Genomic DNA, 27,450 nt, shown 5'->3' on the forward strand with positions numbered 1-27,450 from the left:
GTAGGTGGATATATCAAATATCCCACTACCTGGCCATTATTAATAATATTACAGTCCATAATTTATCTTTGGAAAGCAGTTCCCGCAATATCTGCCCAAATAACATGCGTGACAAACACCGGAGGAACTGTTGTTATAAAAATATTTTCAAAAAAGTTTCTTGTTAGTGCCCTCCTTTGCCAGTAGGTAAGCAACTCTGTTAGTCTTCCTGTAGCCGTGTTTTACCACCACGGCTTTGGACGATTGACCTGCATTCATGAATAAGTGAGTCAAAAAGAAGATTCCCATTGAATAGCATTCTAATTACCTTAGTTGAATCGGTATTTATTTCCAACGGTGTTAACTATCTTTCTTCTACAATTTGCAGCCCTTTCAGAATCGCTAGCAGTTTTGCCTGAGTGTTAGTGGTGTGCTAGATGGATCCCATGTAGTCCAATACCCAGTTCCCACTTGCATTTCTGAAGACTCCTCTGAGTCCTCTCCTTCCAGGATTCCCTGTTGCGGCTCCATCAGTGTTGAGCTTGTAAGTGTTGATTTTTGGGTGCTTTATTCAACATAATGGTTACATATTCAGTTGCCTTAGCTATAACACTTTTGGTGTCCACCCTTTCCTTTCTATTGTTGAATAGATTGTTGTTCCTTGCTAGCCAGACTTTCCAGAAGCAGAAGGATAAGAGTTCTTCCCAGGTGATGATGCTGTTGTAATGTTCTTTCTTGAGTGATGCCCATGTGTTTGGCCAATCCCTAGCTGTGAATGATGGTAAAGTAGTAGTGTTGTTGTTTGCGCTTTGTGAGAGGATTGCTGGCCAGAAAAGCTTGGAGTTTGTGCATTTAAAGAAGATGTGTGCTGATGTTTCAATAGCTTGATTGCAAAAGCTGTATGTAGGATCTGGTTATATCCCAACATGATGGAGAAAAGCTCCAGTGGGGAGCCTATCATGGAAGAGTAGCCAAAAGAAGGATTGAAGCTTCTTATGGACTTTTAATTTCCAGATCCATAAGTAATTATTACTTATGATTTCATCTCTTTGGTGTTGAAGGCTATCCAGGAGGGAGTAAGCTGATTTTGTGGAATAGATTCCATTTGAGGTGACTCCCCAGATCATTTTATCTTCCTTGGTTGGTTTGGGTGAGATGAAGGTGTTGTGAATGGAGTTTATGATGTTTTGAGGGATGGTAAGAGAGATGGTAGAGAGGTCACAAGTCCCATGATTATAAATAGAAGCTACAGTTTTAGCCATGTCTTCTCTGGTCAGAGGTCCTTCTATTAAGGACCTTATTGTTGGGAGGTTATTTAGCCAAGTGTCATTGAAGAAGCTGACCCTGTCGCCTGAATGCACTACCTATATTTTTGCTTTAATGCAAGTTTCCACCCCTTTAAAATGCATTGCCAAGTGCTGGACTTAGATTTCTTAGGGGGTTCCTCCAGTTGCAGTGCTTTGCAATGAGGGTTTTTGCCCAGATGGATGAGGGATTCTGATATAGCCTCCAAGCAAGCATTGAGTGAAGGGCTCTGTTTTTCAATTCAGCTTTCTGAATTCCCAGCCCACCCTTAGCCTTAGTCATAATGATTGTTTCCCAAGAGACAAGGTGCATCTTTCTTTTAATAGCAGTAGTACCCCAGTTGAAATTCCTTTGGATTTTATCAATCCCTTTGGTTGTTTTTGCAGGGAGTTTAATGTATTGTATTATATGATTGGTGATAGAGTTCAGGGATACTTTTGCCAAAGTGGTTCTCCTAGTCATGTTAAGCATGCTTGTTTTCCATCCTGCCATTTTAGTATGGAGATTATCAATAATGAACTGGAAATCACTATAGGGTGGTCTTTTGTGGAAGATTGGAAAGCCCAGGTATTTTCCATAGTTTGCTGAAGCTTTAATAGCAAGAGTGTTTGAAATGAATTCCATTTGATGGGTTGGCAATTTGCACTGAAATAGACCTTGGACTTAGTAAGGTTTATCTTTTGCCCAGATGCCAAGTTGAAAGAGTTAAGAGTACTCATGATTGTGTTGCAATTGGCTTGGTTCGCTGTTGCAAAAAAGGTTAGATCATCAGCAAAGAAGAGATGAAATATCTTAGGGCCACTTCTGCTAATGCTGATGGGGTGCCACTCTCCCTAAAGGACATTTCTGCCAATGTCTTTGGAGAGTTTTTCCATACACAGAATAAACAGATATAGGGAAAGAGGGTCACCCTGTTTGATGCCCCTAGTAGACATAAATGGGTTTGTTTTCTCTCCATTAACAATGACAGAGATGGTGGAGGAACTGACACATGACATGATGAGATTGGTGATGGTATTTGGGAATTTGAAAGCATGGGGGGTTTGCTTGATAAAAGACCATTCTAGTCTGTCAAAAGCCTTTTCCAGATCAATCTTAAGAATCATGTTAGAGGATTTGCCTTCCATTTTTCCAAAGTGGGTGATGTATTCTTGGACTATGCTGGCATTGTCTAAGGCTTTCCTGTTGGAGAGGAAGCTAGCCTGGTTGGGGCCAATGATGTAAGGAAGGTAAAACTTGATTCTATTGACAATGATTTTGGTCATTGTCTTGTAGACTGTATTACATAAACATATGGGCCTGTAATTCTTGATCATTGAAGCTTGGGGACATTTGGGGATGAAGCACAAGAGGGTTTCATTCATGGCTGTGTTCATTGTTGATGTGGTGAAGCAGTTTTTGCAAAATTGGATGACATCCTTCCCTACTATGTCCCAATATTTTTAGTAGAATAAAGGGTGAAGGACATCAGGGCCAGGGGCTTTGAAGGGCTTGAAAGAGAACATAACACATTTAATTTCACTATCCCTAAGAGGCATCCCAATTGTTGTTTGATGGATTTGCGAGAGGCATTGCCCCTGGATTTCAGAAAGGGACATGCAGTTCTGGGACTGAGGAAGGGATGTTGTGTAGAGCTTTTGGAAAAATTTAGAGATTGATTCCTTGATTTCCCTAGGCTCAAACATCCACTGTCCTGAGTCATCCGTGAGAGATAGGATTTTGTTCCTCCTCCTTCTATTCAGAGTAGAAGTATAGAAGAATTTTGTGTTTGCATCCCTATCTGAGAGCCAGCTTATTCTAGACTTTATTTTCCAGAAGTCCTCTTCATTCCTTAGAATTAAGTTAAACTCCTCAATATGGGTGTTCTCAAGGGTTTGTAGGAAGGTGTTGATAGTATAGTGAGGGAAATTTTGAATCCCTACTATCCTGGCAAGCAACCTTTTCTTCTTGTGGAAGATATTACCGAAGGTAGTTTTATTCCATTTGAGGGCATTTTCCTTGAACAAAATGGTAGATATGATTAGAGAAGAATCAGGATGGAAAGACTTCCTAATTAAGTTTTGAAACAGAGGGTGGCTGCACCACATTGATTCCAACCTAAAGGGTTTATTGAGTGGAGTGTGATTGGTATTGCTTAGATTGACAAGCATGGGGCAGTGGTTAGAGTGGATCCTGGGGAAGTGTGTAATGCTAGCTTTAAGGTATTCATTTACCCATTGGTTATTAGCAAAACACCTGTCAATCCTTTCTAGAATTAGGCAAGACCTATTTTTATATCGCTTATTTGACTAAGTATATTTGCTACCTTTAAACCCTAGGTCCACTAGGTGACAACTATTAATACAATTCCAAAATAAGTTACTCATGTGGGTATTGATAGGGTTTCCCCCAAACTTGTATCTTGCTTTCAGGACTTCATTGAAGTCTCCACCCACAAACCAACTCCCTTTGTGGTTATTTGAGATATCAATTAAGTTATCCTAGAGGGACTTTCTATCCTCAATGTAATTACTAGCATAAATTGCAGAAATTAGCCAAGGAGGGTTTCAAGGTAATACCTTAACCATTGCATGGATACCCTGGGAATTAACAATCACTTCATCTACTTGGAGGGAAGATTCCCTCCATAATATCACTATACCTCCAGAATGGCCTACAACAGGGAACTGGATATGCATATCATATTGAAACTCCTCAGTTAGCCTTTTATGATCAGCCATTTTGGTCTTTAGGAGTACCAACATCGCGGGCTTGTGCATTTTAACAATCTCCGAGCAATGCCTCTTAAACTCCGCACTGTTTGCCCCTCTAACATTCCATATTATGAATTTTATTAGACGATTTAGGGTTGGAGGGCTGTTGCTCGTTGATGCCTTGTCCCTGCCCTGGGCTTGCATCATTTCTCTTCCCATGTATTGAGATTGTTGGGATCTCATCACTGAGGTTAAAGTTAGGAGAGGTTTAAGGGTACCTTGACTCTGATGAGATGAGAAGTCCATGCCGCACCTGACTAGGTTCTTGGGGCATGGGAGTATCAATATATCGCTGTGGTCCACGCTGAACTCCACCGCTCGAACTGCTTCCAGCCATAGTGAATCCACCCTTACTAGATTGTCGATTGGGTTGTTTCCTGTTCCATCGTCACCTCATGATTCTTCAGTAACTCCAAGGCTTTTGATATTCCTTTGGAGATATTCCACAAAGGTGATTACTGTTGTTTCTCCAGAGGTGGTTGTTGTTGATTCTCTTGCACTGAAAATGAAGCTTTCTTGGGTGATCCCTGCTGGAGGATCTTGAACTGTGGGGTTGCATAGGGGTCCTCTACTGATGGATCTGGGAAGAATGGCATGCTGTTGAAGATCGGTTGCATCATGTTATGGACCGATGAGTCGCTGTTTTGTTGCATGTGACTTGGGTTTCTCTGTGCTATCACTGCCTGCCATAGCTGCGCTCCAAACATCCCCAAACCCCTGTTTAGGGCTTCTGCAGTTACCCTTGCCAGAAGAGCCAGGTTCTGTCTGATTAGAGATATTGGTTGATCGCCCAACTGAAAATTGTAGCATAGGGCTTGGCCATGGAGGGCTAGTTCCAACCACGACGCTCGTATGTGGTCTGGTGGTGGTGGGGTGGAGGTTAGGAAGACTGTAGGGTTGGTAATAGGTTCCATTTTTGGGTTTCTTCTGTCTGACCTTTTTTGGGTTAGTAATAAGGGGTGGGTTATTGGGGTAATCACATGTTTTTGGGGGGTTGTGGAAGTGAATCGACGGTCATGCTTGATGTTTTGGGGTCTGTGTCTTATACACAGATTATGGGATTATTGTGATATCCGGTTGAGTTGATGGGTTGCGCCAAATCACTTAAAATCTTTTGATTTCTCAGCTTTGGCTCTTGAGCTTTCATGGAGTGGTTTTTTCCGGTTGGTGTTGGTAGAGAAGACGTAGCGTTGTAGGAATCATGATTAGGGTCCACCGTGAAGCCTAGTTGTTCAGTTGCGGGGGAGGACCCGGTCTGAATTTTCTGACTTTCCCCTTGGCCCTTTGGTTTAGTTGACTTTGGGTGTAGGGTATTGTCCATTGGATTCTGCTTGGTGTGTGGGGGGTTCAATTTGTTTTTGGCTAGGGGCGTATGCCCTTTTTCAATATTTGGGTGTTGGTCAGCAGGGCCTGGGTCCGCCTTCATCTTCACACTTGTATTGGGCCTTTCTTTTGTGGGCTGCCCGGTTGTAGCTTGCTTTTCTCATTGTGGTTTTTTTGTGTGTTTATGGGCTGGGCTTGGTCCATGTCCTGTAGAGGGTTAGATTTAGAGGTGTATCGAAATGTCTGAGTGTCAAGAAACTTACCGGATACAACATCGAACATTCTGACTTTGATGCCATCTGATTTTGCTGTTGGTTTGCCCTTTCTACTCTGGTCCGTTGTTGTACTTTGCTGTGTGGGGTTTTACTTTTTACGCCTTCTTGGAAATGAAATAACTTTCCATTCCTCTTCTTCCTCACTATCTTGTTTTTGACATGGGTCACCGTTTGGCTTTGTATTTGAGCACTCTGGGTTATCTTGCGTATTTGTTGTTTGATGTTGTTTTTGTCTGTGTGAGCATCCTCTTATAGTATGCCCTATCCTTCCACACCCAGTGCACAGTACGTTTTCTCCTTCATAGACCACCAATTGTTTATGGTCCTCTATTGTAACAGAGGTAGCAACTGGTGTTTCCAAGGGTACTTGGATACATATTCTGGCATATCTACCTCTCAGTGTAGCGGAGGTGCATGTATAAATTTTTAGAAGCTTCCCAAGTTTTCTGCCTACTTTCTCTAGGACTTCTTTGTCGTAGAATTCAGTGGGTAGTTGTGGGAGGCGTACCCAAATTTTGGGTATGTTTGGTATTTTGGGTGGGTTTTCCATTAGCTTCGTTTTAGTGATGGATGAGAGTTTCTCTCTCTACAAATACTAGCCAACACTCTCTAAGTTTTCAGGATATCATGTGATGGTAATTGATACAATTTAAAAAATATGAAGTAAAACAATTACAAAGCTGATATTCTATCTCAAGCATGAGAATTCATGATATCTATATATACACCCGTCACCTCACGTAGGGACAACTATATGTAAAATATTACTTTTATAATAAGATTGATGTAGTTTTTAACATTTTAAAACTTTTAAAAAAAGAATCAATATCGATTTTATTCCAAAGATTACATGAGTTACTTTTTAATTCGAACTGGTAATAGTTTTGGACGAAAGGAGAGTACGTGTTAGAACTGCATGTTTTTTCCAACGCTCCCGTGTACATGAAGTCACTAAACTCACAAGTCAACTAATTAACATACATTGATTTTCTTCACAAAAGTGACTTTACAAAAATGTTCGACCATTTGGAGTCTTATTCCAAAGCTAATTTGTAGTCAGATATTTATCTTAATAAACTTTGTAAATTGTCCAATATTTTTTTTTGAAATAACATATAGTCGCCCAAGACCCAAGTAATTAACATGATTGTGACATTTAGCAAAAGCTAGTTTATTACTTCCTTTATCTAAATAAGAAACAATGACAAAGTTTTATAGTGTGAGAATCTGTACATTTAATTCCAGTGGATTCCAACATTAATTTGTTTTCATTTTAAAACAAAACTTACTTGTTTAGAAACGGAAAGTTAATAATATTGTAAAAGTATTTATATTTATACTATATTAAAAGCACGAAGGCCCTTAGCGAAATATCGTTCGCCTTTTTTACCCTTTAAAAATAGGTTTCACGTTAGATAAAATTGTAATTTAATTAACTTTCCTAATATCTAGCACTTTAAAATCAACTAAAATTTTGACTATTAAATATTTTCTTATTGAACTAGGTAAAAAGTCCTAATATTTAGGACCTAACATTTAAGGATTTAAAACCAAATAAGATTTTACTTAAGTAAATTCTTTCCTTATTTACTTCATAATTAATTTGTCTTCGTTAGATTTCTTATGTTTATGTTTGTTCTATATAAAGTTTAGGTTTGGTTTATATAAAGGTTGATTCCCATTTAAATTCTATCATTAAATCTATCTTTTCCTTATATAATTTTTTAATTTAAATTTTTAATATCTTACGTCTTATTTTTACTTTGGGGGAAATTATTCTTGCATATAATATATTTTTCATCAACTCCTTTTAAAAGTATAACGTTAAATATGAAATTATTTTCATAATATATTTAAATTCTAGAAAAAGGTCTATAGTTTCTATTCTATTTACTATTTAGTTAAAAATAAAATAAAGAATATAATATTATTCTATTGTATTCTTTTATTTATGTTATTCCTTATACAAATATGAATATATACAATAAGTTTTATTATCTTCTATAAGCCAATTTTGTATATTTTTATACTTATTTTGTTTAATGTGTAAGAAGCTATAAGCGATTATTAGAATACATAGAATTTTTTTTTATATTATGCTAGCTGGCATAAAGGACCAATGCACAGCTATGGACGAAAGGGTAGCCTCATTTCGCCTTACCAACCCCATGGAAACTCCGAATACATGCCTAGATTGTTTGTACAGACAGACTTTTTGGTTGCTAAAAATCCAAAGTCGAAAGGAAAACAGTTCAAAATCAAACAATAAAGAGGTATAAGATTATCATTTTCAGTATTAGGTAAACTATGGTATATTATTTTAATAAAATTATAAAATTGGGAGAAATATTAAGTTGAATATAGTAATTGAGATGCATGATTGAGAATCTCTATGAGGTAGAATTTTTTTTCTTAAGTAATTGGCTAAATTAGATCAACTATTATTATTCTCAAGAATTATTTTTTTGTAAAATTTTATTTTTGTAACTAATAACAAGCATATAATTCATTGAGACATATACACGCGCAAACTAAATGAACAAAGAATCATATTATTAGTCAAAATGGCAGTGGTGCTACTTTGACCTATAACTATCCCAAGCAAAATGCCCCTGCACTTGGGCTCAAAATATCTTAGAGCTCAGGTGAAACCGTGAAAGGGATAAAATGGTAATTTCAGTTCTTCAGATAACGTGGAATTTTCCTCCAATGAAAAGGACGACAACAACGAGTTACGAATTGAGAGTAAAAGCACATACGCCAAATACACACACACACACACAGTGCATAAGGGTGATATATAAAATCCAATGCCACTTCACTGCTTGCTCTTTCCTCTCTCTAAAATCTTTCAGTCTCTGCAAATTAAACCCTCTTTAGCTCTCTCTAATGGCTATAATCTCTCTATCACTCCATCGCTTCAATTTCTCTCTCTAAAATTCCTCCGCTCCCTCTCTCTAGGGTTTCAACTTTCAACATACCTTCTTTGTCCATCTTTAATGTGAATTTTCTACTCTAATCATACTTTTTACTGTTGACGAAAAACTTTTACTTTCCTTTTTCTTTTTTCGCACGCTTGTTTGTGTATACGTTCTTTTTGGGGGGATTTATATGTTTAGGTTTTATATGTAGTGGTTTTTTCGTGAGTTTGGTGAACTCAGATGTCGTCGTCCGCTGCGCCGTCGTCGGCTACGAAGGTTTGCTTCAACACCAACTGCAACCAATTTATTGAACGGCCGAAGAAAGGTTGGCGCCGTCGCACCGGCGAGTTAGCTGACCTTTGTGATCGTTGCGCGTAAGCTTTTCTCCTTTCTTTAACCTTTTTCGAATTTTGAATTTTTTGACGCTTTTTTTTTCTAGCATTATTTCAAAAGACAAATTATTGAGTAACTGAATTGACAAGTCTAAATGGAAATGATATGGTAAAAGAAATATATCTTTGGTTATTATTTACAAAGATTTGATTTTTTTTCTTCTGGTTTCCGAGTATTATATAGTAAGGCTTACTTTAGATTTAAAGTTTACCTTAATTTAGCTAATGTTACTTGGTCTGCACTGCTTTAGGTCTATGATGTCTTTATTATGTTTCATGTGATTCAATTATGTGGATGCCGACAAAGGAGTGGTTTTGCTTCTGCTTGGGTTAATAGACTGAGGATATGCATTACAATTTCAAGACTCTTTCCTTTTCTTGCACCGAAACATTTTAGATGGAAAACTATCCACGTAAAAGTTGTTATTTTTATATGGATACCCTCTTTATACCATTTTTGATTGCTGCACTTCACATTCCGCCAGCCTTGTTTTGACCAATTTTTTTTGATAAGTTGTTTATGACCAAAATTATGATAAGGTATTTCCTTATTAAAACAAAATATTTTAATAAGTTATTTTTGACCAAAATTCTTGATCAACTTTATGGTTAAGCGAAATTGGAGATGTAGTAATTGTTTGTGTGTTTTATAAATAGTTGCAGAATGTGGAACCACATAGAGATACTGCAAATTACAATCCCTTTTTGCTTTGAAATATGTCTAGTACCTGACGAATGCTCGTCAGCAAATAAATTAGTTTACCTCCACTAGGCAGAAAGTAATAATCTTTTCTGGGGGTGCTACAAGTTTGTTCTCTCAGTAAAAATTTCAGAAAATAAATAAATTTAATGGGAATTTATTTTTTAGGGCCATCATCATTCCATGAGTTTGTTCCTTCTTACATCAATCAATTTATTTAATTTATAAAAAAATATGACCCCATGATTTTGGTCTGAACTTTGTCCTAACTAAAATCACCGTCTTGGGATTAGGAAACATGTTTTCCTGTTAACTCAGTTCTGTGCTAAATCCACTGAAGAAAAATGAGCTCAACTTTGTTTAATAAAGAGACATATCAAGGATTTTATTTATATCATTTGCTGTACTGTGCTATTTAGGTACTAAACTATCCGTAACCATATGTAACCTGGCATAGAATGTGCTTACCAGGAGAAAACATTAGGTTTCGTAGTAATGATACCTTTATGCTAGCTGTTATCCTATGACTAGCATCAAGTCGTACTTAAGGTGTGACCTAGTGGTCAATGAATATAGAATGAACCATGACAAACCTTGGTTCAAATCCCAGCAAAGGCAATAAATGCTAGGTGATGTCCTACTATTTATATAAACCTTGGTGTAGAGTTGCCCCATACCTATGTTGCTAAGAGGTAGTAGGTAATCAATAAATTAGTCGAAATGCACGCAAGGTGGCCCATAGACCATTATTACTAAAATAATGAATCATTGAGTCTTATTCCTTTGGGTCACTAATTCACTGTTGACATATTAAGGTAGATCACTTGAAAATACGGAACAGTAAAATTTTGTTTCTTGTTACTTTCAAGGTTAGATCTTATAGATTCCCTATAGGAATAGGTTAGAGATGCAGTCTGAATCGTGGTTTGGCTACGGATGTACACACTTTGTTAGCACTTTCTTAGTTTATCTTAATACAATCATTACCTTCTAAAAAAGGAGAGGTAACCATAGATAAAGTAGTCAAAGGACTTAATCCCCCGAAGAACTGACCATTTATCTCTTCTTTTATGTTGTTTTCACATATGTGCTTCATAAGTATGGGACTTGAGTCATGAAAAGATGGTCCTACTATGATGACCATTTTCGGTGAGCAGTTAAATAGAGATTTGGTTAAACTTATAACCTACTTAAATGTTCAGTTCATATGTGGAAAGAAAGTTTTAAAAACTGCTTCTAGTAGAAAAGTTGATAAGTAGAATTAAGTTGAAATTCAGAATTCAGTTCTCTCGCTTTTATTGGCTCCATTATGGTCATGTTTGGACCTCATTTGAGCTTGAAATTGATCTTGTGAAAATTAGCTGTAAGATATTCTTTTGGGTACACAACAGTTTGTTAGCTTTATTCTTTTATCTCCTTTTTATGACCATAAATCAATGTTTATCAAGTGTCGACGACATGCTCAGAAAATACAAGCTAAAAAGATGGCACGCCTTAACTGTTGAGTACCTGGCTGAATGTCCTAATTGATTATTTTATGATGTAAATCGATCTTTTGGTCAATGGTATATGTTGTACATTACCTTATGCTAGTGATAGTCCATTGGACATCTCAATTTTTTATAATTTTGATTGGAGTTAATGTATATTAATGTTCGCGTAGTTCTGCTTATGATGATGGCAAGTTTTGTGAGACTTTTCACCTCAAAACTTCTGGATGGAGATCTTGTGAGTCTTGTGGAAAGGTGAGTAACACATTTTCTTTTTCATTACTTGTTGCTGTTATGAAGTTCCAACTCTGTTGGAACTTTTTTTAATCCTTATACTGGACATGGTCATGCTACACCTTTGTGTTTCATGCTTCTCCTGTTGCAAGAGTTTCTTTGAGTCTTGATAGGATTTGTTTTCCTTATGCAGCAAATTCATTGTGGATGCATTGTCTCTTTCCATACATTCGTTCTGTTGGATGCTGGAGGTATTGAGTGCTTATCCTGTGCAAGGAAAAGTTTTATTTTGGTAAGAGTCATCTATCCTCCCTTGGATCCAGTGGATGTGATGCTAGTTCCTTTTTAAATATTTATATTAAAATTTCACCAAGATGTGGCAACTTTCAGAAGTATGGCACAACAAACAACTACAAATTCAGCCCAATCAATCTAAAGGAAACAAGCACAAATCGGAAAAGGAAAAACTATGACCCTTCCCTCCTGCATTTGGTCTTGTCTCAAATCTTAACTTAAACCAAAATTAGGATTTCCACTAACCTACACTAAAAATAAAACCATAGTTCTGAAGCAGGGTTCATATCTCAAATCTTAACTTAACCAAAGCTAGGATTTCACATGGGTTAGGATAAGTCCATGTGAAATCCCTACCATATAGCACAACAATCCATCTTCGACTGGCACAGAGTTTGATCTGCCTCTGTTCCTGGTTACCATTTAACTATTGACAGATATGTCAATGTGAAATTTGCATAATTTCATCACTTTGAAGAACTCTATCCGCCGTAATGACCAAAACATTCTTCTTGTCCAACCCAGTACAGGCTGTGGTAAAAGTTCATCGTCCCAACACTAAGAATAGCTTCGCCCCTGCAGTGATTACCTTCCATAAGCATTCTTATGTCTTACATCAAATTACATACCTTTACAGCCCAATCAACGGTTATATCTGTTGTCCATTACAAATATTGAATCTTTCAGCCAAACAAGTTTTGAGGAAATTCGATAACTTAACATTTCCATCTATTGAGACTGGAAAATTTCTTCATTTCCCAGCTTCGATTACCAAAGGTCACCATTGAGATAGTGCTTGCCAAGGGTCTTGTCTGAATGGCCTTGCTGGATACGTGTTCCTATGTCTCAGAGAAATAATTCAATCTGAAAAACAATAATCTTAGTGTTCATCGGATTTGGCGGGCTTGTTGGAAAAGTGGTCGCCAACCTTCTAGAACTATAACTTGTAATGTTACTGTTTATTCAAATTTTAAAATCTAGCAAAAAGAGGGAGCTTCTCTCTCTAGATCACGGGTCAATCGACAATATCTTTTGATGCACGTCCACTTTCGTCACGGAGTGGAGGGGGCTTGTCGTTTTGGATGGAGGAAAAACTTTTAAACTTTGGGAATTTTTTGGGTGTTTCTTTTGAAGGAAAGGAGGATAGGGTGTTAGAACTGTTGAGGGAGATTGAGCAATAGTCTTTCTTTTACGGTAAAGGGCGAGAGTCGGGTCAAGGGGTCAGGCAACAAAATTTAAGGGATGTAGCGGTGTACCAGAGAAGGGGCCGGGTGAGCGATGGGGAGGAAGAGAGTTCGGCAAGGGGGGCCGAGGGAAAGGGGGACACGTTGCTTATGGAAGTTAAGATCCTTTCATGGAATGTGAGGGGGATGAATGACCCAAACAAAAGGGCCATCCTCAAAGTGGGAGTTAGAGAGGGGTGCCGATCTAGTTTGTTTCCAGGAGACGAAAATGGAAGTTCTGTCAGATGCGATTGTGAGGAGTGTCTGGGGAGGTAGTTGGGTAAAATATGATTGGGTTCCAGCAGTGGGAAGTGCAGGGGGCATTATTCTTATGTGAGATGATAGAAGTTTGGAGGTAAAGGAGGTTAAGAAGGGTTTTTTTTCTCTAGCAGCCCTAGTTAAAGATAGGGCGAGTGGAGTGGAGTGGGGGTTTGGGGGAGTGTACGGTCCGGTGGGAGAAGGGACCAAGGCGCCTTTCTAGGAGGAATTGGCGAATGTTATGGGGGATTGGGACATTCCATGGGTCCTAGGGGGAGATTTCAACACTATTAGATTTCCGGAGGAGAGATTAGGATGTAATCTGATCTCGAGGGCCATGGAGGAGTTTTCTGACTTTATTAATGATCACTTTCTCATTGATCTTCCTCTGTCAGGGGAAAGATTCACTTGGGCCAGGGCGGAGGAGTCAAATTCAAGGTCTAGACTTGATAGATTTCTGATTTCGACATCCTGGGACGAGCTGGTTCCACATGCACTTTAGTTTCCTTTACCAAGGCTGACTTCGGATCATATGCCTATTATGCTAGATGGTTGCAGAGGGAGAGGGGTGCGTGCTCCTTTCCTCTTCGAAAACATGTGGTTGAAAGTGCCAGGTTTTTGCGACAAAGTGAGAGAATGGTGGACAAGCTACAGCGTAACAGGAACACCTTCATTCCATCTTTCAATGAAACTATAGCTGCTCAAGGAAGACATCATTAGGTGGAATAAGGAGGTCTTTGGGAGGGTAGAGGTTAGAATGAGGGAGCTCATGCATGAATTGGGGGAATTAGAGAGAGGGGAAGGGGCGAGGGTGTTAGAAGATGCCGAGAAAGTGAGATTGAGGGAGGTCAAGAGGGAAATAGTCGATTTAGCAATAGCTCAGGAGACTAGTTGGCGGCAAAAATCGATGGCACTCTGGTTAACGGAGAGGAATTCAAACACTAAGTTTTTCCATAGGGTTGCGGTCTCAAATCGAAGGAGAAACTACATTAATTCTTTAGATGTGGATGGGGTGAGGGTTGAGGGAGATGAGGAGGGAAAAGAGGTGATAGTGGGGTTTCATGAGAATTTGTACAAAGAAGAAGAAAGCTGGAGGCCTACTTTGGGCGGGCTAGATTTCAGTCACATAGGGGAGGGAGACAGTGAATGGCTAGAGAGGGGTTTCGATGAGGAGGAGGTTCACAATGCTGTATCAAGTTGTGCTGGTGATAAGGCACCTGGGCCTGATGGTTTCTCGATGGCTTTCTTCCAAATATATTGGGAAGCCATTGAATACTTCCACGAGAATGGTATTTTCGAGCGAAGTATCAATGCTTCTTTTATTACCATTGTGCCTAAAAAAGAAGGCTCATCCTTTATCTAGAGATTACAGGCCTATTAGTCTTGTAGGGAGCACTTACAAGATTATATCTAAAGTGCTATCCAACAGACTAAAGAAGGTCCTTGATGTGACTGTCTCGTCACCGCAGAACGCGTTTGTGGAAGGTAGGCAGATCCTGGATGCCGCCTTGGCGGCGAATGAACTTGTGGACTCCAGAAGGAAAATAGAGAACATGGATTACTATGCAAGCTGGATCTTGAGAAAGGCATTTTACCATGTCAATTGGGATTTTCTGGATTTCATCATGATGCGGATGGGTTTTGGGGCAAGATGGAGGGGATGGATAAAAGTTCTGCATTTCCTCAGTCAGATTCTCACTCCTGGTAAATGGTAGCCCGTGCGGTTTCTTTGGCAGCTCCAGGGGACTCAGACAAGGCGATCCCCTATCCCCAAAGTTATTCATTCTAGTGATGGATGCTCTGAGCAGAATGATGGATCGTGCGGCGACAGGTGGTTTTTTGATAGGATTCTCAGCTCCAATTGGAGCTATCAGCGACCGAAGAGTATCTCATTTGCTTTTTGCCGATGACACTCTGGTTTTCTGTGATGCCAATATGGATTAATTGACAAATTTGAAGCAGATGATTCCAGATTGTATCCGGACTCAAAATCAACCTCGGCAAGTGCGAGATTTTCCCGGTGGGTGAGGTTGCTAACATCGATGCTCTGTCCTATGTTCTCGGTTGCAAGGTGGGCTCCCTTCCCACTACTTACCTGTGACTTCCCTTAGGATCCTTGTACAAAGATACTGCAGTTTGGACTCCAGTGATCGAAAGAGTGGAGAAAAAATTAGCAGGCTGGCAGAAATAGTATTTGTCAAAAGGAGGTAAGGAAGTGCTTTATCGAGTATCCCCCACCTACTACTTGTCGCTGTTGCAAGCCCCTGCGAACATCATAGAAAAACTGGAGCGACTACAAAGGAACTTTCTCTGTGACGCGGCAGATGGCACTAGAAAGTTTCATCTAGTGAATTGGGAGACAGTAACCACCCCAAAGAAGTGGGGTGGACTTGGAGTAAAAGACCTCCGGATATTTAACAGAGCATTGCTGGGAAAGTGGATGTGGAGATTCGGGGTAGAAGAAAATGCTCTATGGAGAGAGGTAGCAGTAGAAAAGTACGATTCCACAGTAGGGGGTTGGGGGACCAAGGCAATCACAGCGCCTTTCGGATGCGGCATGTGGATGAGCATTATGAAGAGTTGAGAAGCATTCAATGCAAACATAACTTACAGGATGGGCGATGGAAGGAGAATAAGCTTTTGGAATCAAAGGTGGTGTGGAGAGAATACTCTGAGGGCCTCTTTCCCTAACGTCTTCAGTGTCGCAAACCAGAAGGAAATGACAGTTCAACAGATTCGCATGGAGCATGAAGGGGTGGTAGTGTGGGACCTATCTTTTAGAAGGAACATGCAAGATTGGGAGATCGAGGAACTCTAAGACCTATTGGCACTACTATACGGGCAAGGCACGCACCACCAATCTAGTGATTCTCGGAGATGGGGGTTGCGTGCTGATGGTTTGTTCACCGTCAAGTCTTTCTACCAGAGTTTGCTTGTGAGGGGGGAGACCACTTTTCCTTACTCATCTATATGGATCCCTAAAGCGCCCACGAAGGTGTTTTTTTTTGCATGGTTAGCAGCGTGGGGTGTGATCTTGACAGCAGAAAATCTCCGCAAGCGAGGAATTACACTTGTGAGTTGGTGCTACATGTGCAAAAACGCAGGGGAAGAACTGGATCATCTTTTGTTGCACTGCCGTGTCTCCTCGACCTTGTGGAGGGTTATATTACATCTTTTTGGTGTCCAATGGGTGATGCCAAGCACTGTTAAGGAAATGCTACAGAGCCGGGCAGGTCTACGCAGGCGAAGAAAACAAAAGGCGTGGAAGTTCGCACCGCTAGCTCTCATGTGGATAGTTTGGAGGGAGCGAAATAGGAGAGTTTTTGAAGGAATTGAATTACCTTTTTCAAATATTAGTAATAGTCTTTTATCTTTGCTTGCTTATTGGTGTACTCATGTAGCCCCACTTGTGTGGACCTTTGGGCGTCTTTTGTAGAGAATCATGTTCTGATGTAAATTCTCTATTTTTCTGTGTAACTCTGTTAAAAGGGAATTTTCCCTTTCTATTGGATTAATACAATTTACCTTATCAAAAAAAAAAATAAAATCTTTTGATGACTATGTTGATGCTTATTATTCATGCTGATGCTGCTGATGGAAATCACTGATGCTCGCGCTGGAACTTAATAAAGCTCTAATGACAATGTCATCCTCACAATACTGACCAACAACAATATGGAGCTCCTCTTTATACCGATCAAAGATTTTTTTTTTTTTTTTGGAGCTCCTCCTTGTACTTGCCTTTCTGTCCCCAGCTCCCCAGCAAATGCTTCTGGTAAATATTTTAGTTGTTTTGGAAGTTTGAGGAAGGGGTCAAATAATTCCTTTCTCGGCCTTTTGGCTAAGATGAAGTGGTCGAAGAAAAATACAAGTATCTTGCATTAGGGTGAATTTATTTTTCTGCTTCCAATTACCCAGGTCATTGCTGCCATTTGACCTATCCTTTCACAGGGTGGAGCTAAGCCTGGTCCTCCAGATGTCACACTTTGATCTCTTAGTTGAAGTTGTTTGTGTACCTAGAATGAGCTTACTGAATTGGTATTTTTCCATCCTAGGCCTCGTGTAAGTTATACAGCTGAGCCACTAATATGCTAGCTATGGTCAAGGTAAATAGGAAGGTGAGTGATGGCCCTATCTAAGAGTGTTTCCCTGTGATCTTGGGGAATTCTTTTCTATAATTGACAGTTTATGTATCGGTAATTTTCTCACTTTCATGTTTTGCCCCATTGAAATTGCTTACACTGACCGGATGAACAATATCAAAGCAAAAAATGCACCCCTCCTCCTGCACAAACAAAAAATAGGAAAAGAAAAAGAATAGAAAGGAAAAAAGAAGATTGTGTATCCATATTAGATAACCTCTTAAACAAAATGTGGTGCACTTTAAAAAACTCTCTTGCAGACGTAGAAGCAAGCCAATGATACTGTCGACATTGTGAAATGCTCTTCATTTTTACTTTTTTTAATTTTATTTTAGAATATTTCCTAATTTTAATAGTATCATTGGCTTGATTTGTGTGTATGCATAAGAGTTTTTTTGTTTTCATCACATATTGTCATTAAGTAAAATTGTTTTCTTAATTTTGACTTCATATTCATATTTGATCAGACCCCAAATCCTGCCTGGCCTCCACCTTCACTTTTCCATCCTCTGCAGCCTGAAAGAATTAAAGACGTCAATAATTGGAATCCAATAGCTGGTTCTGGTCCTGTTCCATGGCGACAAGCACCAAGTTTATTTAATGGTTCCGCCATTCAAAATGAGTTGCAGCCCAGGACACCCTTTCTTGATGCCACAGGCAGCATCGACAGACTTTGTCTTGGTGAGAGACCGTCTGCCTTGTCCTCCGACAACAGCAGGAAGGACTCTTGTGAAAAGTTGATGAATGGAAAGCTGAAGATTGGTGTACCAGGAACACTTGAAAATGGATATGCTGGTACTGATATTCACTTACCACATAGATTTTTTTTTAAAAACTGGAAATGCTCTTGGTTTACTCATATCTAAGATGTTCTACTACAGTGATAATTACAGGTTTAGGCTGTTCTAATATGGAGTAACCATTGTCTTACAGGTCTTAATCATGAGGAGCCCCCTAAGTCTTGTATAAGTGGTCCACCACAATTATCTTATGCAAAGAATGATCTTTCTGCTCCCAGTTTTTCTTTGACTATCGGTTCTTCTTGCAAAAATGAACCAACTGATCACAGTAAGGTGTCTATTAGTCTCCAACAACAAACCACACTTTCGACTCCATTGGGGAAGCAGCTTGGTGGTCATGCTACAGTGGATTACGCTGGAGAGACTCAAGTCCGCAATTCGAAAACCCGTGTAGATGGGAGAGGAAAGCATCATTTACTTCCTCGTTACTGGCCTCGCATAACGGATGAAGAACTACAACAAATATCTGGAGAGTATCCTTTGTTTTTAAAGGACCTTTTGAACTAATGGAGATGTCTTAATGAAATAATTTCCTGTGGTTATATTATGCATGGTTGTACAATATAAAATTCGTTTGGGATGCACTGCGTCTTTGCTGATAGCTAATGCATCTGGTGCAATGCTCGTTTGCCAAAATTACATGGATATGTTTATTCGCCAAGTGGCTGGGTGCAAGTCAGCTAATTGTTTACAATCTTGACAATGCTTTAGCTCAAATTCTGTAATTACTCCTTTGTTTGAAAAGATGCTAAGTGCTAGTGACGCTGGCAGGATAGGACGGTTAGTATTGCCGAAGAAATGTGCTGAGGTGAGCTCCTTTGCTCTACTCTTTTTTCTTTCCAGATCTGTTATTCCTTCCAGATTGAACAAATCCAAGAAAAAACTTGGTTATTGAAACATTAGAATATCTAAGAAAAATTTTGTATTCAATAGGGGTTAGAAAATACAAGTGTTCTATCAAATGACTTCCTGTTTGGACAATATTTGGGTGAATTTAAAAAAATTTGTATATGAAGCTGAAAAAGTGTATTTGGAAGTTAAATTTGTGTTTGGACATGAATTTCACTTAGAGAGAAGTAGAAGTTTTGTGAGCAAAAAACAACCTATATATCACCTGAAATACTCAGCAGTTTTTCGACTTCAGATTCTTATTTCAAGTTGAAGTTGAAATAATGAACAAAATTGGAAAACATTGATTTGCAAATAATATTTCTGTATTTGCAAATAAGTGTATATCCAAATGCCTTAATGGTTGCTTTTGTTTTGTAGGAAGGGTGTGGTAGTGAAAGTACATCGAGTGAGTTGCGTGTGTCTCTGTAATCTAGGAAGGGCTCCTGTGCGCATGCCTTTCCCTAAGGGGTAAAGGCACACAAGTGAACTAGAAAATAATTCTAACTACTTTGGGCCAGGGGTGGTATAGGATTTGCTCGTCTTTGATAAATCTATTTCATTATTTCTGTTCACGGTATATAGCTTTTGATATTGTCTCCTAGTACCAATTCTTTGCTGAAGTTCTTGCTTTCTCCATTCGTAAGCTGGTTGAGAAAAAAATTCACCGATCAAATTCGTTGAGGATTATTGCGTAATTGATTAATCTATGCATATTTTCTCCCTTTTAACTGAAAGGTATCACATTCTTTTCCTGTTCTGACAAAGTTTTTCTTTGATGAAGGCCTATTTTCCACCAATTTCTAATCCAGAAGGGCTGCCTCTCAAGGTGCAAGATCTGAAAGGGAAGGAATGGATGTTTCAGTTCAGATTTTGGCCTAATAATAACAGTCGTATGTATGTCTTGGAAGGGGTGACTCCTTGTATACAGTCGATGCAATTGCAAGCAGGTGACATAGGTAATTTCATCTGTTCTACAACTAATTATTTTCTAGTTTATCTTCCTTGATGGATCTGGTGGGGAAGGTGAGAAAGATTGCTCTTAACGAAAGAGAAAGATTTTTGTCGTTAGAGCGTAGTGGCTTATTTGATATTTTGATTGTTTGGGTGGCTAACTATTAAACTGCCATTCTTGGCTTGTGATATCAGTAGGAAATTGTCTGTAGGCCTTAAATTCGTTTACTTTTCTTAATTTCTGTCCGCGTGTTAGAGGCATCTTGCTGACTGAGTGTGTTTTTTCCATCAGTAACATTCAGTAGGATAGAGCCAGAAGGAAAGTTGGTCATGGGGTGCAGAAAGGCCTCAACTACTCTTACAGCAGATCAGGTTTGCCAATTCCTAATTAGTAGCTTCTTCGCCTCCTCATGGTGTACTGTCTTAATTTACAAGCTCTGAGATTATCTGGAAACAAAAGTTAAGACCTCTACGCTAAAAAAATTAAACCTTGGCTAACAAGAAAAGCATGTCAGAATAGGGATAATAAACCATATGGATCCTTTCTGCAATTTCTTTCTGATTTCAACACTTTTATGTGTCTCAGTTAGTCATGGTGCTCATCGGGTATAGATTCTGAGCTTCTCATGTCTCTTTTGGAAAGCTGTTGAATTCAGACCTCCATTTGTTCTTACTTGGTCTTCTATTAACAGGGAAGTGAAGCTTGCAGTAACAGTAACGGTGTTGTTACAAATGGGAATGTCAATACTCAAAGTACCAAGTTCTCTGAAGAAGTTCTGGCAAATTCTACTAAAAAAGGCTTTTCATCAACCACTCATGTTGCTCCAGCAGATTCAACAATTGGCTGGGCTGAAACTAAATTGTCCGATGATATGGCTATGGAATTTTTAGGAAACAATCGTTCTATTCGTTGTAAGAGGAAGAGTAGCACCCTGGGTTCAAAAAGCAAACGCTTGAGGATTGACAATGAGGACTTAGTAGAGCTGAAGGTCACAGTGGTGCAAGCCCAAGGGTTGATGCGTCCACCTTCAAGTGATGCTCCTACAGTAATCGTGATAGAAGGCTGTGAGTTTGAAGAATACGAGGTACCATGGTTTTTAGCAGTTTATTGTCTACCAATTCTTGCTGGTTATAGATCTGAAGTTCTAAGTTGCTATGTGCTTTTGCATATAACTAGGATAGATGATCAGTTTTCTTTGTTATGCATGCTTTATGGTGTTTGTAAGCACTCTCTTGATTTTTCCATTCAGAAGATGTGCAGCTATCACTTCCTGCTGGAAATGTGAATCACATATTTCTTTCCAAGGTTCCGTAAGAAATACTCCCCCCAACCCACCCCAACCCACACAACACACACCAAAAAAAAGAAAAGTATTGAAATAGTGTATGCATTGGAAGCATAGGGTATATCACATTGAAAATGGGGGGAGGGGGGGCACCTAAAAGAGTCTTATCAGTTTGGATCCAAGGGGCCAATACTGACAGCTGAGAACTTGAGAAGGAGGAGGATTACATATGTTAGATTGTGCTTTATGCGTGGATGCTTGAGCGAAGTCGTGGGATCCCATCCTGTTGCATTTTCAGGTGCAACATGATTGTATGGTTAGTATTGAACTGGTTCGGAGTACAATGAATGATGCTGGACCTGTGAAGGATGTACTGCATATCTGAGCAATATTGCGTTCCTAGCCCCTTGTGTGGTCCTGTTGAAGGAGAGAAGTTGGAGAGGTTTTGTGGGGTTGGAAATGACTTTGTACATTTGAGAAATAGCCTCTTGTTCTTTGTTAACTTTAGTGCGCCCATTAAGTCTTTGTTTGTATAGAAGATTGTGTCTCTTTTGTTGAGAACCATATTCTATGTATGCTCTCTACTTTGTGCTATGCTGCTAGATGTGGGAGTTTACCGACATTGATAAAATCACCTACCTTATACAAAAAATTGGGGGTAAACCGGTAAAGGCCAATATATAGTCCAATATACTTTATCTTCCATAGCACCACAAATTAAAACCACGAGGGGCACCACTTGATGGATATACTTATTTTTGAAAGTTTTAAGTGTCTTCTATATACACATATATAGCATAATAAACCTTGTGTGCTGGAAACCTTATATGCTGGATCCCCCTCTGCTTCTGTTCTCATTGGACTTTGAAATCTGCATTGCTTCTAAATCATTATGTCAAGGCAATGCTGCTTCCAATTGAGTACTATCAGTATTTTTACTGTGTGAGCTTTCCGGAGCCCCACTTCTCTGGCTGGCCCATCTAAAACTGGCTTGTGTGAGGACTTTGAGGAGGACTCCTACTTCAGAAAAAAAAGAAGGAACTCAAGGTATGCAGACACTTATTATGTCACCAAAACAAGATGGGATCTAGTGATGACATACTTCTTACTATGCAATGAGTTATGTTTTCAATAATGAAATTATTTGCTTAGTTGATGTTTCGGTTGAGTAATATTCTTCAGTGCTTATTTTACCCTCATTTCTTTCTGAGAGGTTATTGTTGGCATTTCTTTCAGTGGTTGTAAAAACTCAGCAATTATTTTGTAGCTAATACTGAAACGTGCAATATGTGTCCAATCTTCCCTCCACTTGTCAGTTCGTGTTGGTAGTCCTTGTAATATTTGTTACTGATATTAATCCTGTCCTATTTATCCTTGACTTGTTCCTCTTAGCAGGATGCACCAATTATTGGCAGGCCTGCAATCCCTTCTGTGGATCATTTGGGGTAAACTGCTAAACTCTGACTATTAGTTGTATATGCAACTAGCTCTGCATGGTATGTATCAAATTGCATTGAATGAATGAATGCTGATGCTTTATTCATCCTATCCAGTGAAAAAATACAATGGGTACAATGTGAGGACTGTTTCAAGTGGCGAAAAGTTCCTGACAGTGCTCTCCTTCCATCAAGATGGACTTGTTCAGAAAACTCATGGGACTCCGAGAGGTATGATGGAAATTCTTTATTATATCTACAATATGCACTTAAATGACAATAGAATATATGAAGGAACTACCCAAGGCATGATTTTGTGAGTGTAAACGCTGAAGAGGATTGCAATAAGCAATCCCGGGAAGTCCACAACCTCTAGCTCCAGTAATCAGCTTGTTATAAAAAGAGAATGTTCTGTAATGGCGAATCATAGGGATGTCAGAGGTTCTTTGAAAACCGACGGAACCGATAAATTTATTTGTAAAAAATATACTATTACTTATAATATTAAGTTTAAAAAAATTCTTGGACCTTGGGATGGATCTAGAGGAAAACAGCTACATGTAAAACTCAATCCTACGCTGCTACTATTGAAACTAAATTGATCCAAAATTTTCATTCACAAACTACCAAGGAATATTTTTTCGTTTTTTTCCTTCCCCTTTATATCCTTTGTACTATTTGGGTCAAATCTCAATTCTATTTTTTCAAAAAATTGTACTGATGCTACCTGTTAGTTATTTAGACTTTATGTCTTTTGAGTTTCAAATTTTCGGTTAACAATTCATCAATTGTTCTAAGATAGAACAATATTTGTTGTTGGTTTGGGAGTGCACAACCTGCAGTAATGCAACCTCTGCCATGTAAATCAAAATCTCGCGTATTACCCTATATTTTATGTTTTATGTTGGAAGAGATTTCTTCCTTACTCTATATTTTATGTGTTGTATTTTTTTTAACAGCGGGATCCTCCTTCAGAATCCCTCTTAAAATAATTGGCGTATGCCACTATTTGCGGCGAGCACATGATATTCTTTAGTTAAAAGGCGAAAGAATAGTTCGCTTTGTGCTCACCGCGTGGCTGAGTTTATGTGTTATATATTAAAACCTGCTATTATCTTATACATAACAAATGAGACATCCTAATAACAGCGTGACTCTTATGCGATGTTTTAAAACTAAATTACTGAAAGTTAACAGAACCTTACCGGTACCATATAGAAACCAAGTTGATTATGACGGTTTCGAAAAGTCTAATTTTGGTTATATACAATTGAGTTACCGAAAATTGGTATGGTATAAATTTCTTAAAATAACTGGCCGAACCGAGCCATTGACACCCCTGGTGAATCACTCGTGATCAAATGGACTTCAAATGGTAGATATTGAAAATCGTTGAATATATTGTCATCTGGACACAAATTGATCCTTTCCTTGTTCTGAAGGCCGTCTTAACCTTGCTATCTGGAATTCGCCATTGATGAGGTTTTCTATGTTTGGTTGGTCTCCTCTCTTCTCTCAGCAGTTTGTCCGTTTAATCAACTCTATAGCATTTTTCTCATGTCACCTCCTGTTTTCTGTTCTTTAAAAAAAGTTGACTTTGAACCAACCTTCATGATATGTTCTTGGCACCTTTGCTAGAATTTTACAACTGAGTGTCCTGCATTATATGAGTATTGATCATTTAAGAACTCCCAGTTTTCCATGTTCTGTGATTGTTGTTCTGCAAATGGCACCTGGCTTTCTTTTGCATTAACGTAGATATCAACTAATGTCAGTTCATTTCCAAAATAGTTTAGTCAATACCTGAATTTCATGCAAGTTTTCAATTGCAATTAAGTTTTGGCTTATGATTTTTCTGCTTTTTAGGTCTGTGTGCTCGGCAGATCAAGAATTAACTGCAGATCATCTGCGAGACCTCCTGCCTCGTATTAATAAAGGCGAGTGTTTTGGTCCCTGTCGGTCATAAATTTCTACACTAGTGAGCCAATACTTTCTGTCTTTGCCTCATATTGATCAATCAATTGGGGGCCCTTCAGGTTTGTTGAAATTACATGATCTTTGTGCAGCTGCCAAGAAAATGAAGGCTTCTAAACAGGAAACAGACGTTGAGGCTCTGGATGGGCTTGATGCACTTGCTAATCTCGCTATTCTAGACGAGGGAGAGACTCTTCCAGCATCATCACAGGCCACGACGAAGCACCCACGTCATAGACCTGGGTGTACCTGCATTGTCTGCATTCAGCCCCCAAGTGGAAAAGGTCCTAAGCACAAGCAATCATGTGATTGTATCGTCTGTAAATCAGTAAAGCGTCGTTTCAAAACATTGATGCTGAAGCGTGAAAAAAAGTTATCAGAGAAAGAAGCAGAAGCTGCTTGTCAAAAACTGCAGCCACAATTGGCTGGACAACTGCTTGATGCTGGTGACATTCAAGAATCTAATGATGACGCAGGGCATTTTAGCCCACAGCGGGGAGAGCTGAACAATGAGGGTTATGCGGATGATCCCAATTACCCTAATGAGAAGAAATCTTCTGCTTTGCCATTTAAAGGTGAAATTGACCTGAATGCTAAACCAGAGAGAGATGATGAGCTTTCACCAGGCTCTGATTCTGGCAGCATAATGCGCATACTCCAAGTTGCTGCAGAGCAATATGTCAGGCATTGTGAGAATGGAAGTTTCACGGGTAATCATGAAAATGGAGATGGTACTGGAGAGACAAATCCGAATAATTGTGTTATTGTTGGTGGTACTAATCAAACTGATGTAGACCATAATAGGCCTTTATCTATAGGCACGGCTGCATCTTTGGCACCTAATGACCAGTAGGATACTCCTCCATCCAGCACCTAATATTAGCTTGTGCTATATAAGAAATCAGAGGTGCTATTGCAGCATAGTGGTAACATGTATATTTAGGCTTTACAGGTATCATGCATTTCCAGAGTTGTACATAGGTAGGTGTAGTAAGTGATGCAACCTCTCCGCACAGGTTACTTTTTTAATGGGTGCGAGGTGCTTTGCATATTATTATAAATGGCCGGAAGGGTTTTGGAGTGTTCAATCTTTGTGTGAAAAGTGCTTGTTTCTTTTTTTATTTTGTTGGTGCCTCTGGAAATGTCACAAGTTTTGGATAGAAAGGCTCATGGACTGACTTTGCGCTTGGGAAGTTGCTTAATGCCAACAATGGCACGAGTTATTTTGGTTTTCCTTCCATCTCGAGAACAGGCATTCTATTATGTCTATGACCGTAGGCTTATTAGCCCTGATACGGATTCGAGGATTTGGGGTTGTCTAAGCATGTGTGGCCAACTTTGGCTTGCTATGGGTGAAGTCATGGTTCCCAAAGGTGACAGGGAAATCTAGTTTGATGATTCTAAAAACGAGTAGAAAAATAGACTGATTAACTGTAGACTGATTAGAGCCTTATTGTTCGTTGGAGAAGATCGATTTGACTTAATACCTCCTGCTTTTTGGTTCAGCCAACTATGAGGATCCCCTATCCAACAACCCAACTTATATAAAGGTTGGAGCCATAAACGTTAACCTTATTTCTTATTATTACAAACATTTTGTTCGTGCTTAATTGCGAAGAGCACAGCCAACATGAATAATGGGTAAATTAGAGGGCTAATTTGAAGAATGGACTCTTAACGGCGTTTCTATATCTTATATCATATGTAGGGCGATGAAACGCTGAGAGTATTGTTGTTTGCGTCCAGTTTAACTCTCTTTTTCTCTTTTCCAACGTTATTCCAAGATTAGGATCCATTTTTTTAAATTGGCATGCATTGTAAGGTAGAATGAAAATTTCAAATACGGGATTTCCTCCAATATTTAAAAGGTATGTGAATTAGAGAAAGAATAAGGGTGGTCTCCTTGCAATATCATGTCAATATGGATATGGCATGCAATACATCTAAAAATAACTAAATGAGACGATTTTAGAGCCCGTTTTGCTTAGCTGATTTATAGTAGCTGATAAGTATTAGGTGCTGAAAAGTACTTTTAAGTGCTGAAGCTGATTTAAAAAATAAGCAGTTACGTGTTTGGATAAAAGTGCTGAAATTAATAATAAGCAGCTGAAGAACCGGGTTTACGAAGAGTTTTGTTTTAAAAAGAAGTATTTTAGGGATAGAATAATAAATATTTTGGTCAAACCTAAAGTGCTTATAAGCTGAAATTTGATAAGTTGGGAGAGACCAACTTATGACTTTTGGCTTATAAATACTTAACTTATAAGTACTTTTAATTTTACCAAATGCGTAGATAAGCCAAAAAGTGCTTATAAGCCAGTTTGACAGCTTATAAGTTTAGCCAAACACTCTCTAAGGGGTCGTTTGGTAGGGTGCATAAGAATAATGCTGAATAGGATGTATTAGTAATGCTGATATTAGTTATGCTGATATTAGTTATGCTCATATATTTCTTATCCATTGTTTGGTTTGATATATTAAAGTATTGCATAATTTCTAAAAGAATTATTTGTTTACAAAAATGCCCTCAAAACTAGTCCACACTCTAACTTTTTAAAAGAAACATATGTTGAGAAATGTTTTTGTATGAAAAAATTTTAAAAAATTATTTTATTTGTCTACCTATATTGTAAAATAAAATAAAATATTTATTTATAAATAAGGAAATATGCTAAGTATTTATTCATTTACTAGGGATATAATTTTATTTCTCACTATTTGGATTATTTTGAACTTGCATTAATATACTAACTAACATATTTTAAACAAGCATAAATTTTGAAGGATAATTTTGTCTTTAACTAAGCTAATGCATGCATTAAA

General features: G+C 38.6%; 2 protein-coding genes and 1 pseudogene across 4 annotated transcripts; 1 reads left to right on the forward strand and 2 right to left on the reverse strand.

Moving 5' to 3' along the window:
• Positions 1 to 2,117: 2,117 nt before the first annotated feature.
• Positions 2,118 to 2,660, reverse strand: LOC138883983 (secreted RxLR effector protein 78-like). Its single transcript, XM_070164716.1, has one exon. The coding sequence runs from the start codon at positions 2,658 to 2,660 to the stop codon at positions 2,118 to 2,120; it is 543 nt and encodes a 180-aa protein (XP_070020817.1).
• A 5,752-nt stretch (positions 2,661 to 8,412) lies between these two features.
• On the forward strand, positions 8,413 to 25,715 carry LOC104241637 (B3 domain-containing protein Os07g0563300). Of its 3 annotated transcripts, none has more exons than XM_009796582.2 (13): positions 8,413 to 8,930; positions 11,312 to 11,393; positions 11,566 to 11,664; positions 17,805 to 18,084; positions 18,223 to 18,562; positions 18,801 to 18,897; positions 19,762 to 19,936; positions 20,224 to 20,303; positions 20,624 to 21,016; positions 22,610 to 22,662; positions 22,771 to 22,884; positions 24,520 to 24,590; positions 24,720 to 25,715. In XM_009796582.2, the coding sequence occupies exons 1-13, from the start codon at positions 8,797 to 8,799 to the stop codon at positions 25,478 to 25,480; spliced, it is 2,679 nt and encodes an 892-aa protein (XP_009794884.1). In that variant the 5' UTR covers positions 8,413 to 8,796; the 3' UTR covers positions 25,481 to 25,715. The 3 variants fall into 3 exon arrangements, with proteins under 3 accessions (XP_009794884.1, XP_009794882.1, XP_009794883.1); XM_009796580.2 differs by having other exon boundaries at positions 8,414 to 8,930; positions 17,757 to 18,084; XM_009796581.2 differs by having other exon boundaries at positions 8,414 to 8,930; positions 17,757 to 18,084; positions 22,613 to 22,662.
• LOC138886674 (U5 spliceosomal RNA) lies at positions 23,627 to 23,733 on the reverse strand (annotated as a pseudogene).
• Positions 25,716 to 27,450: the final 1,735 nt, after the last annotated feature.

Source organism: Nicotiana sylvestris, chromosome 2 (assembly GCF_000393655.2).
Source record: "Nicotiana sylvestris chromosome 2, ASM39365v2, whole genome shotgun sequence".
Classification (NCBI taxonomy): Eukaryota; Viridiplantae; Streptophyta; class Magnoliopsida; order Solanales; family Solanaceae; genus Nicotiana; species Nicotiana sylvestris.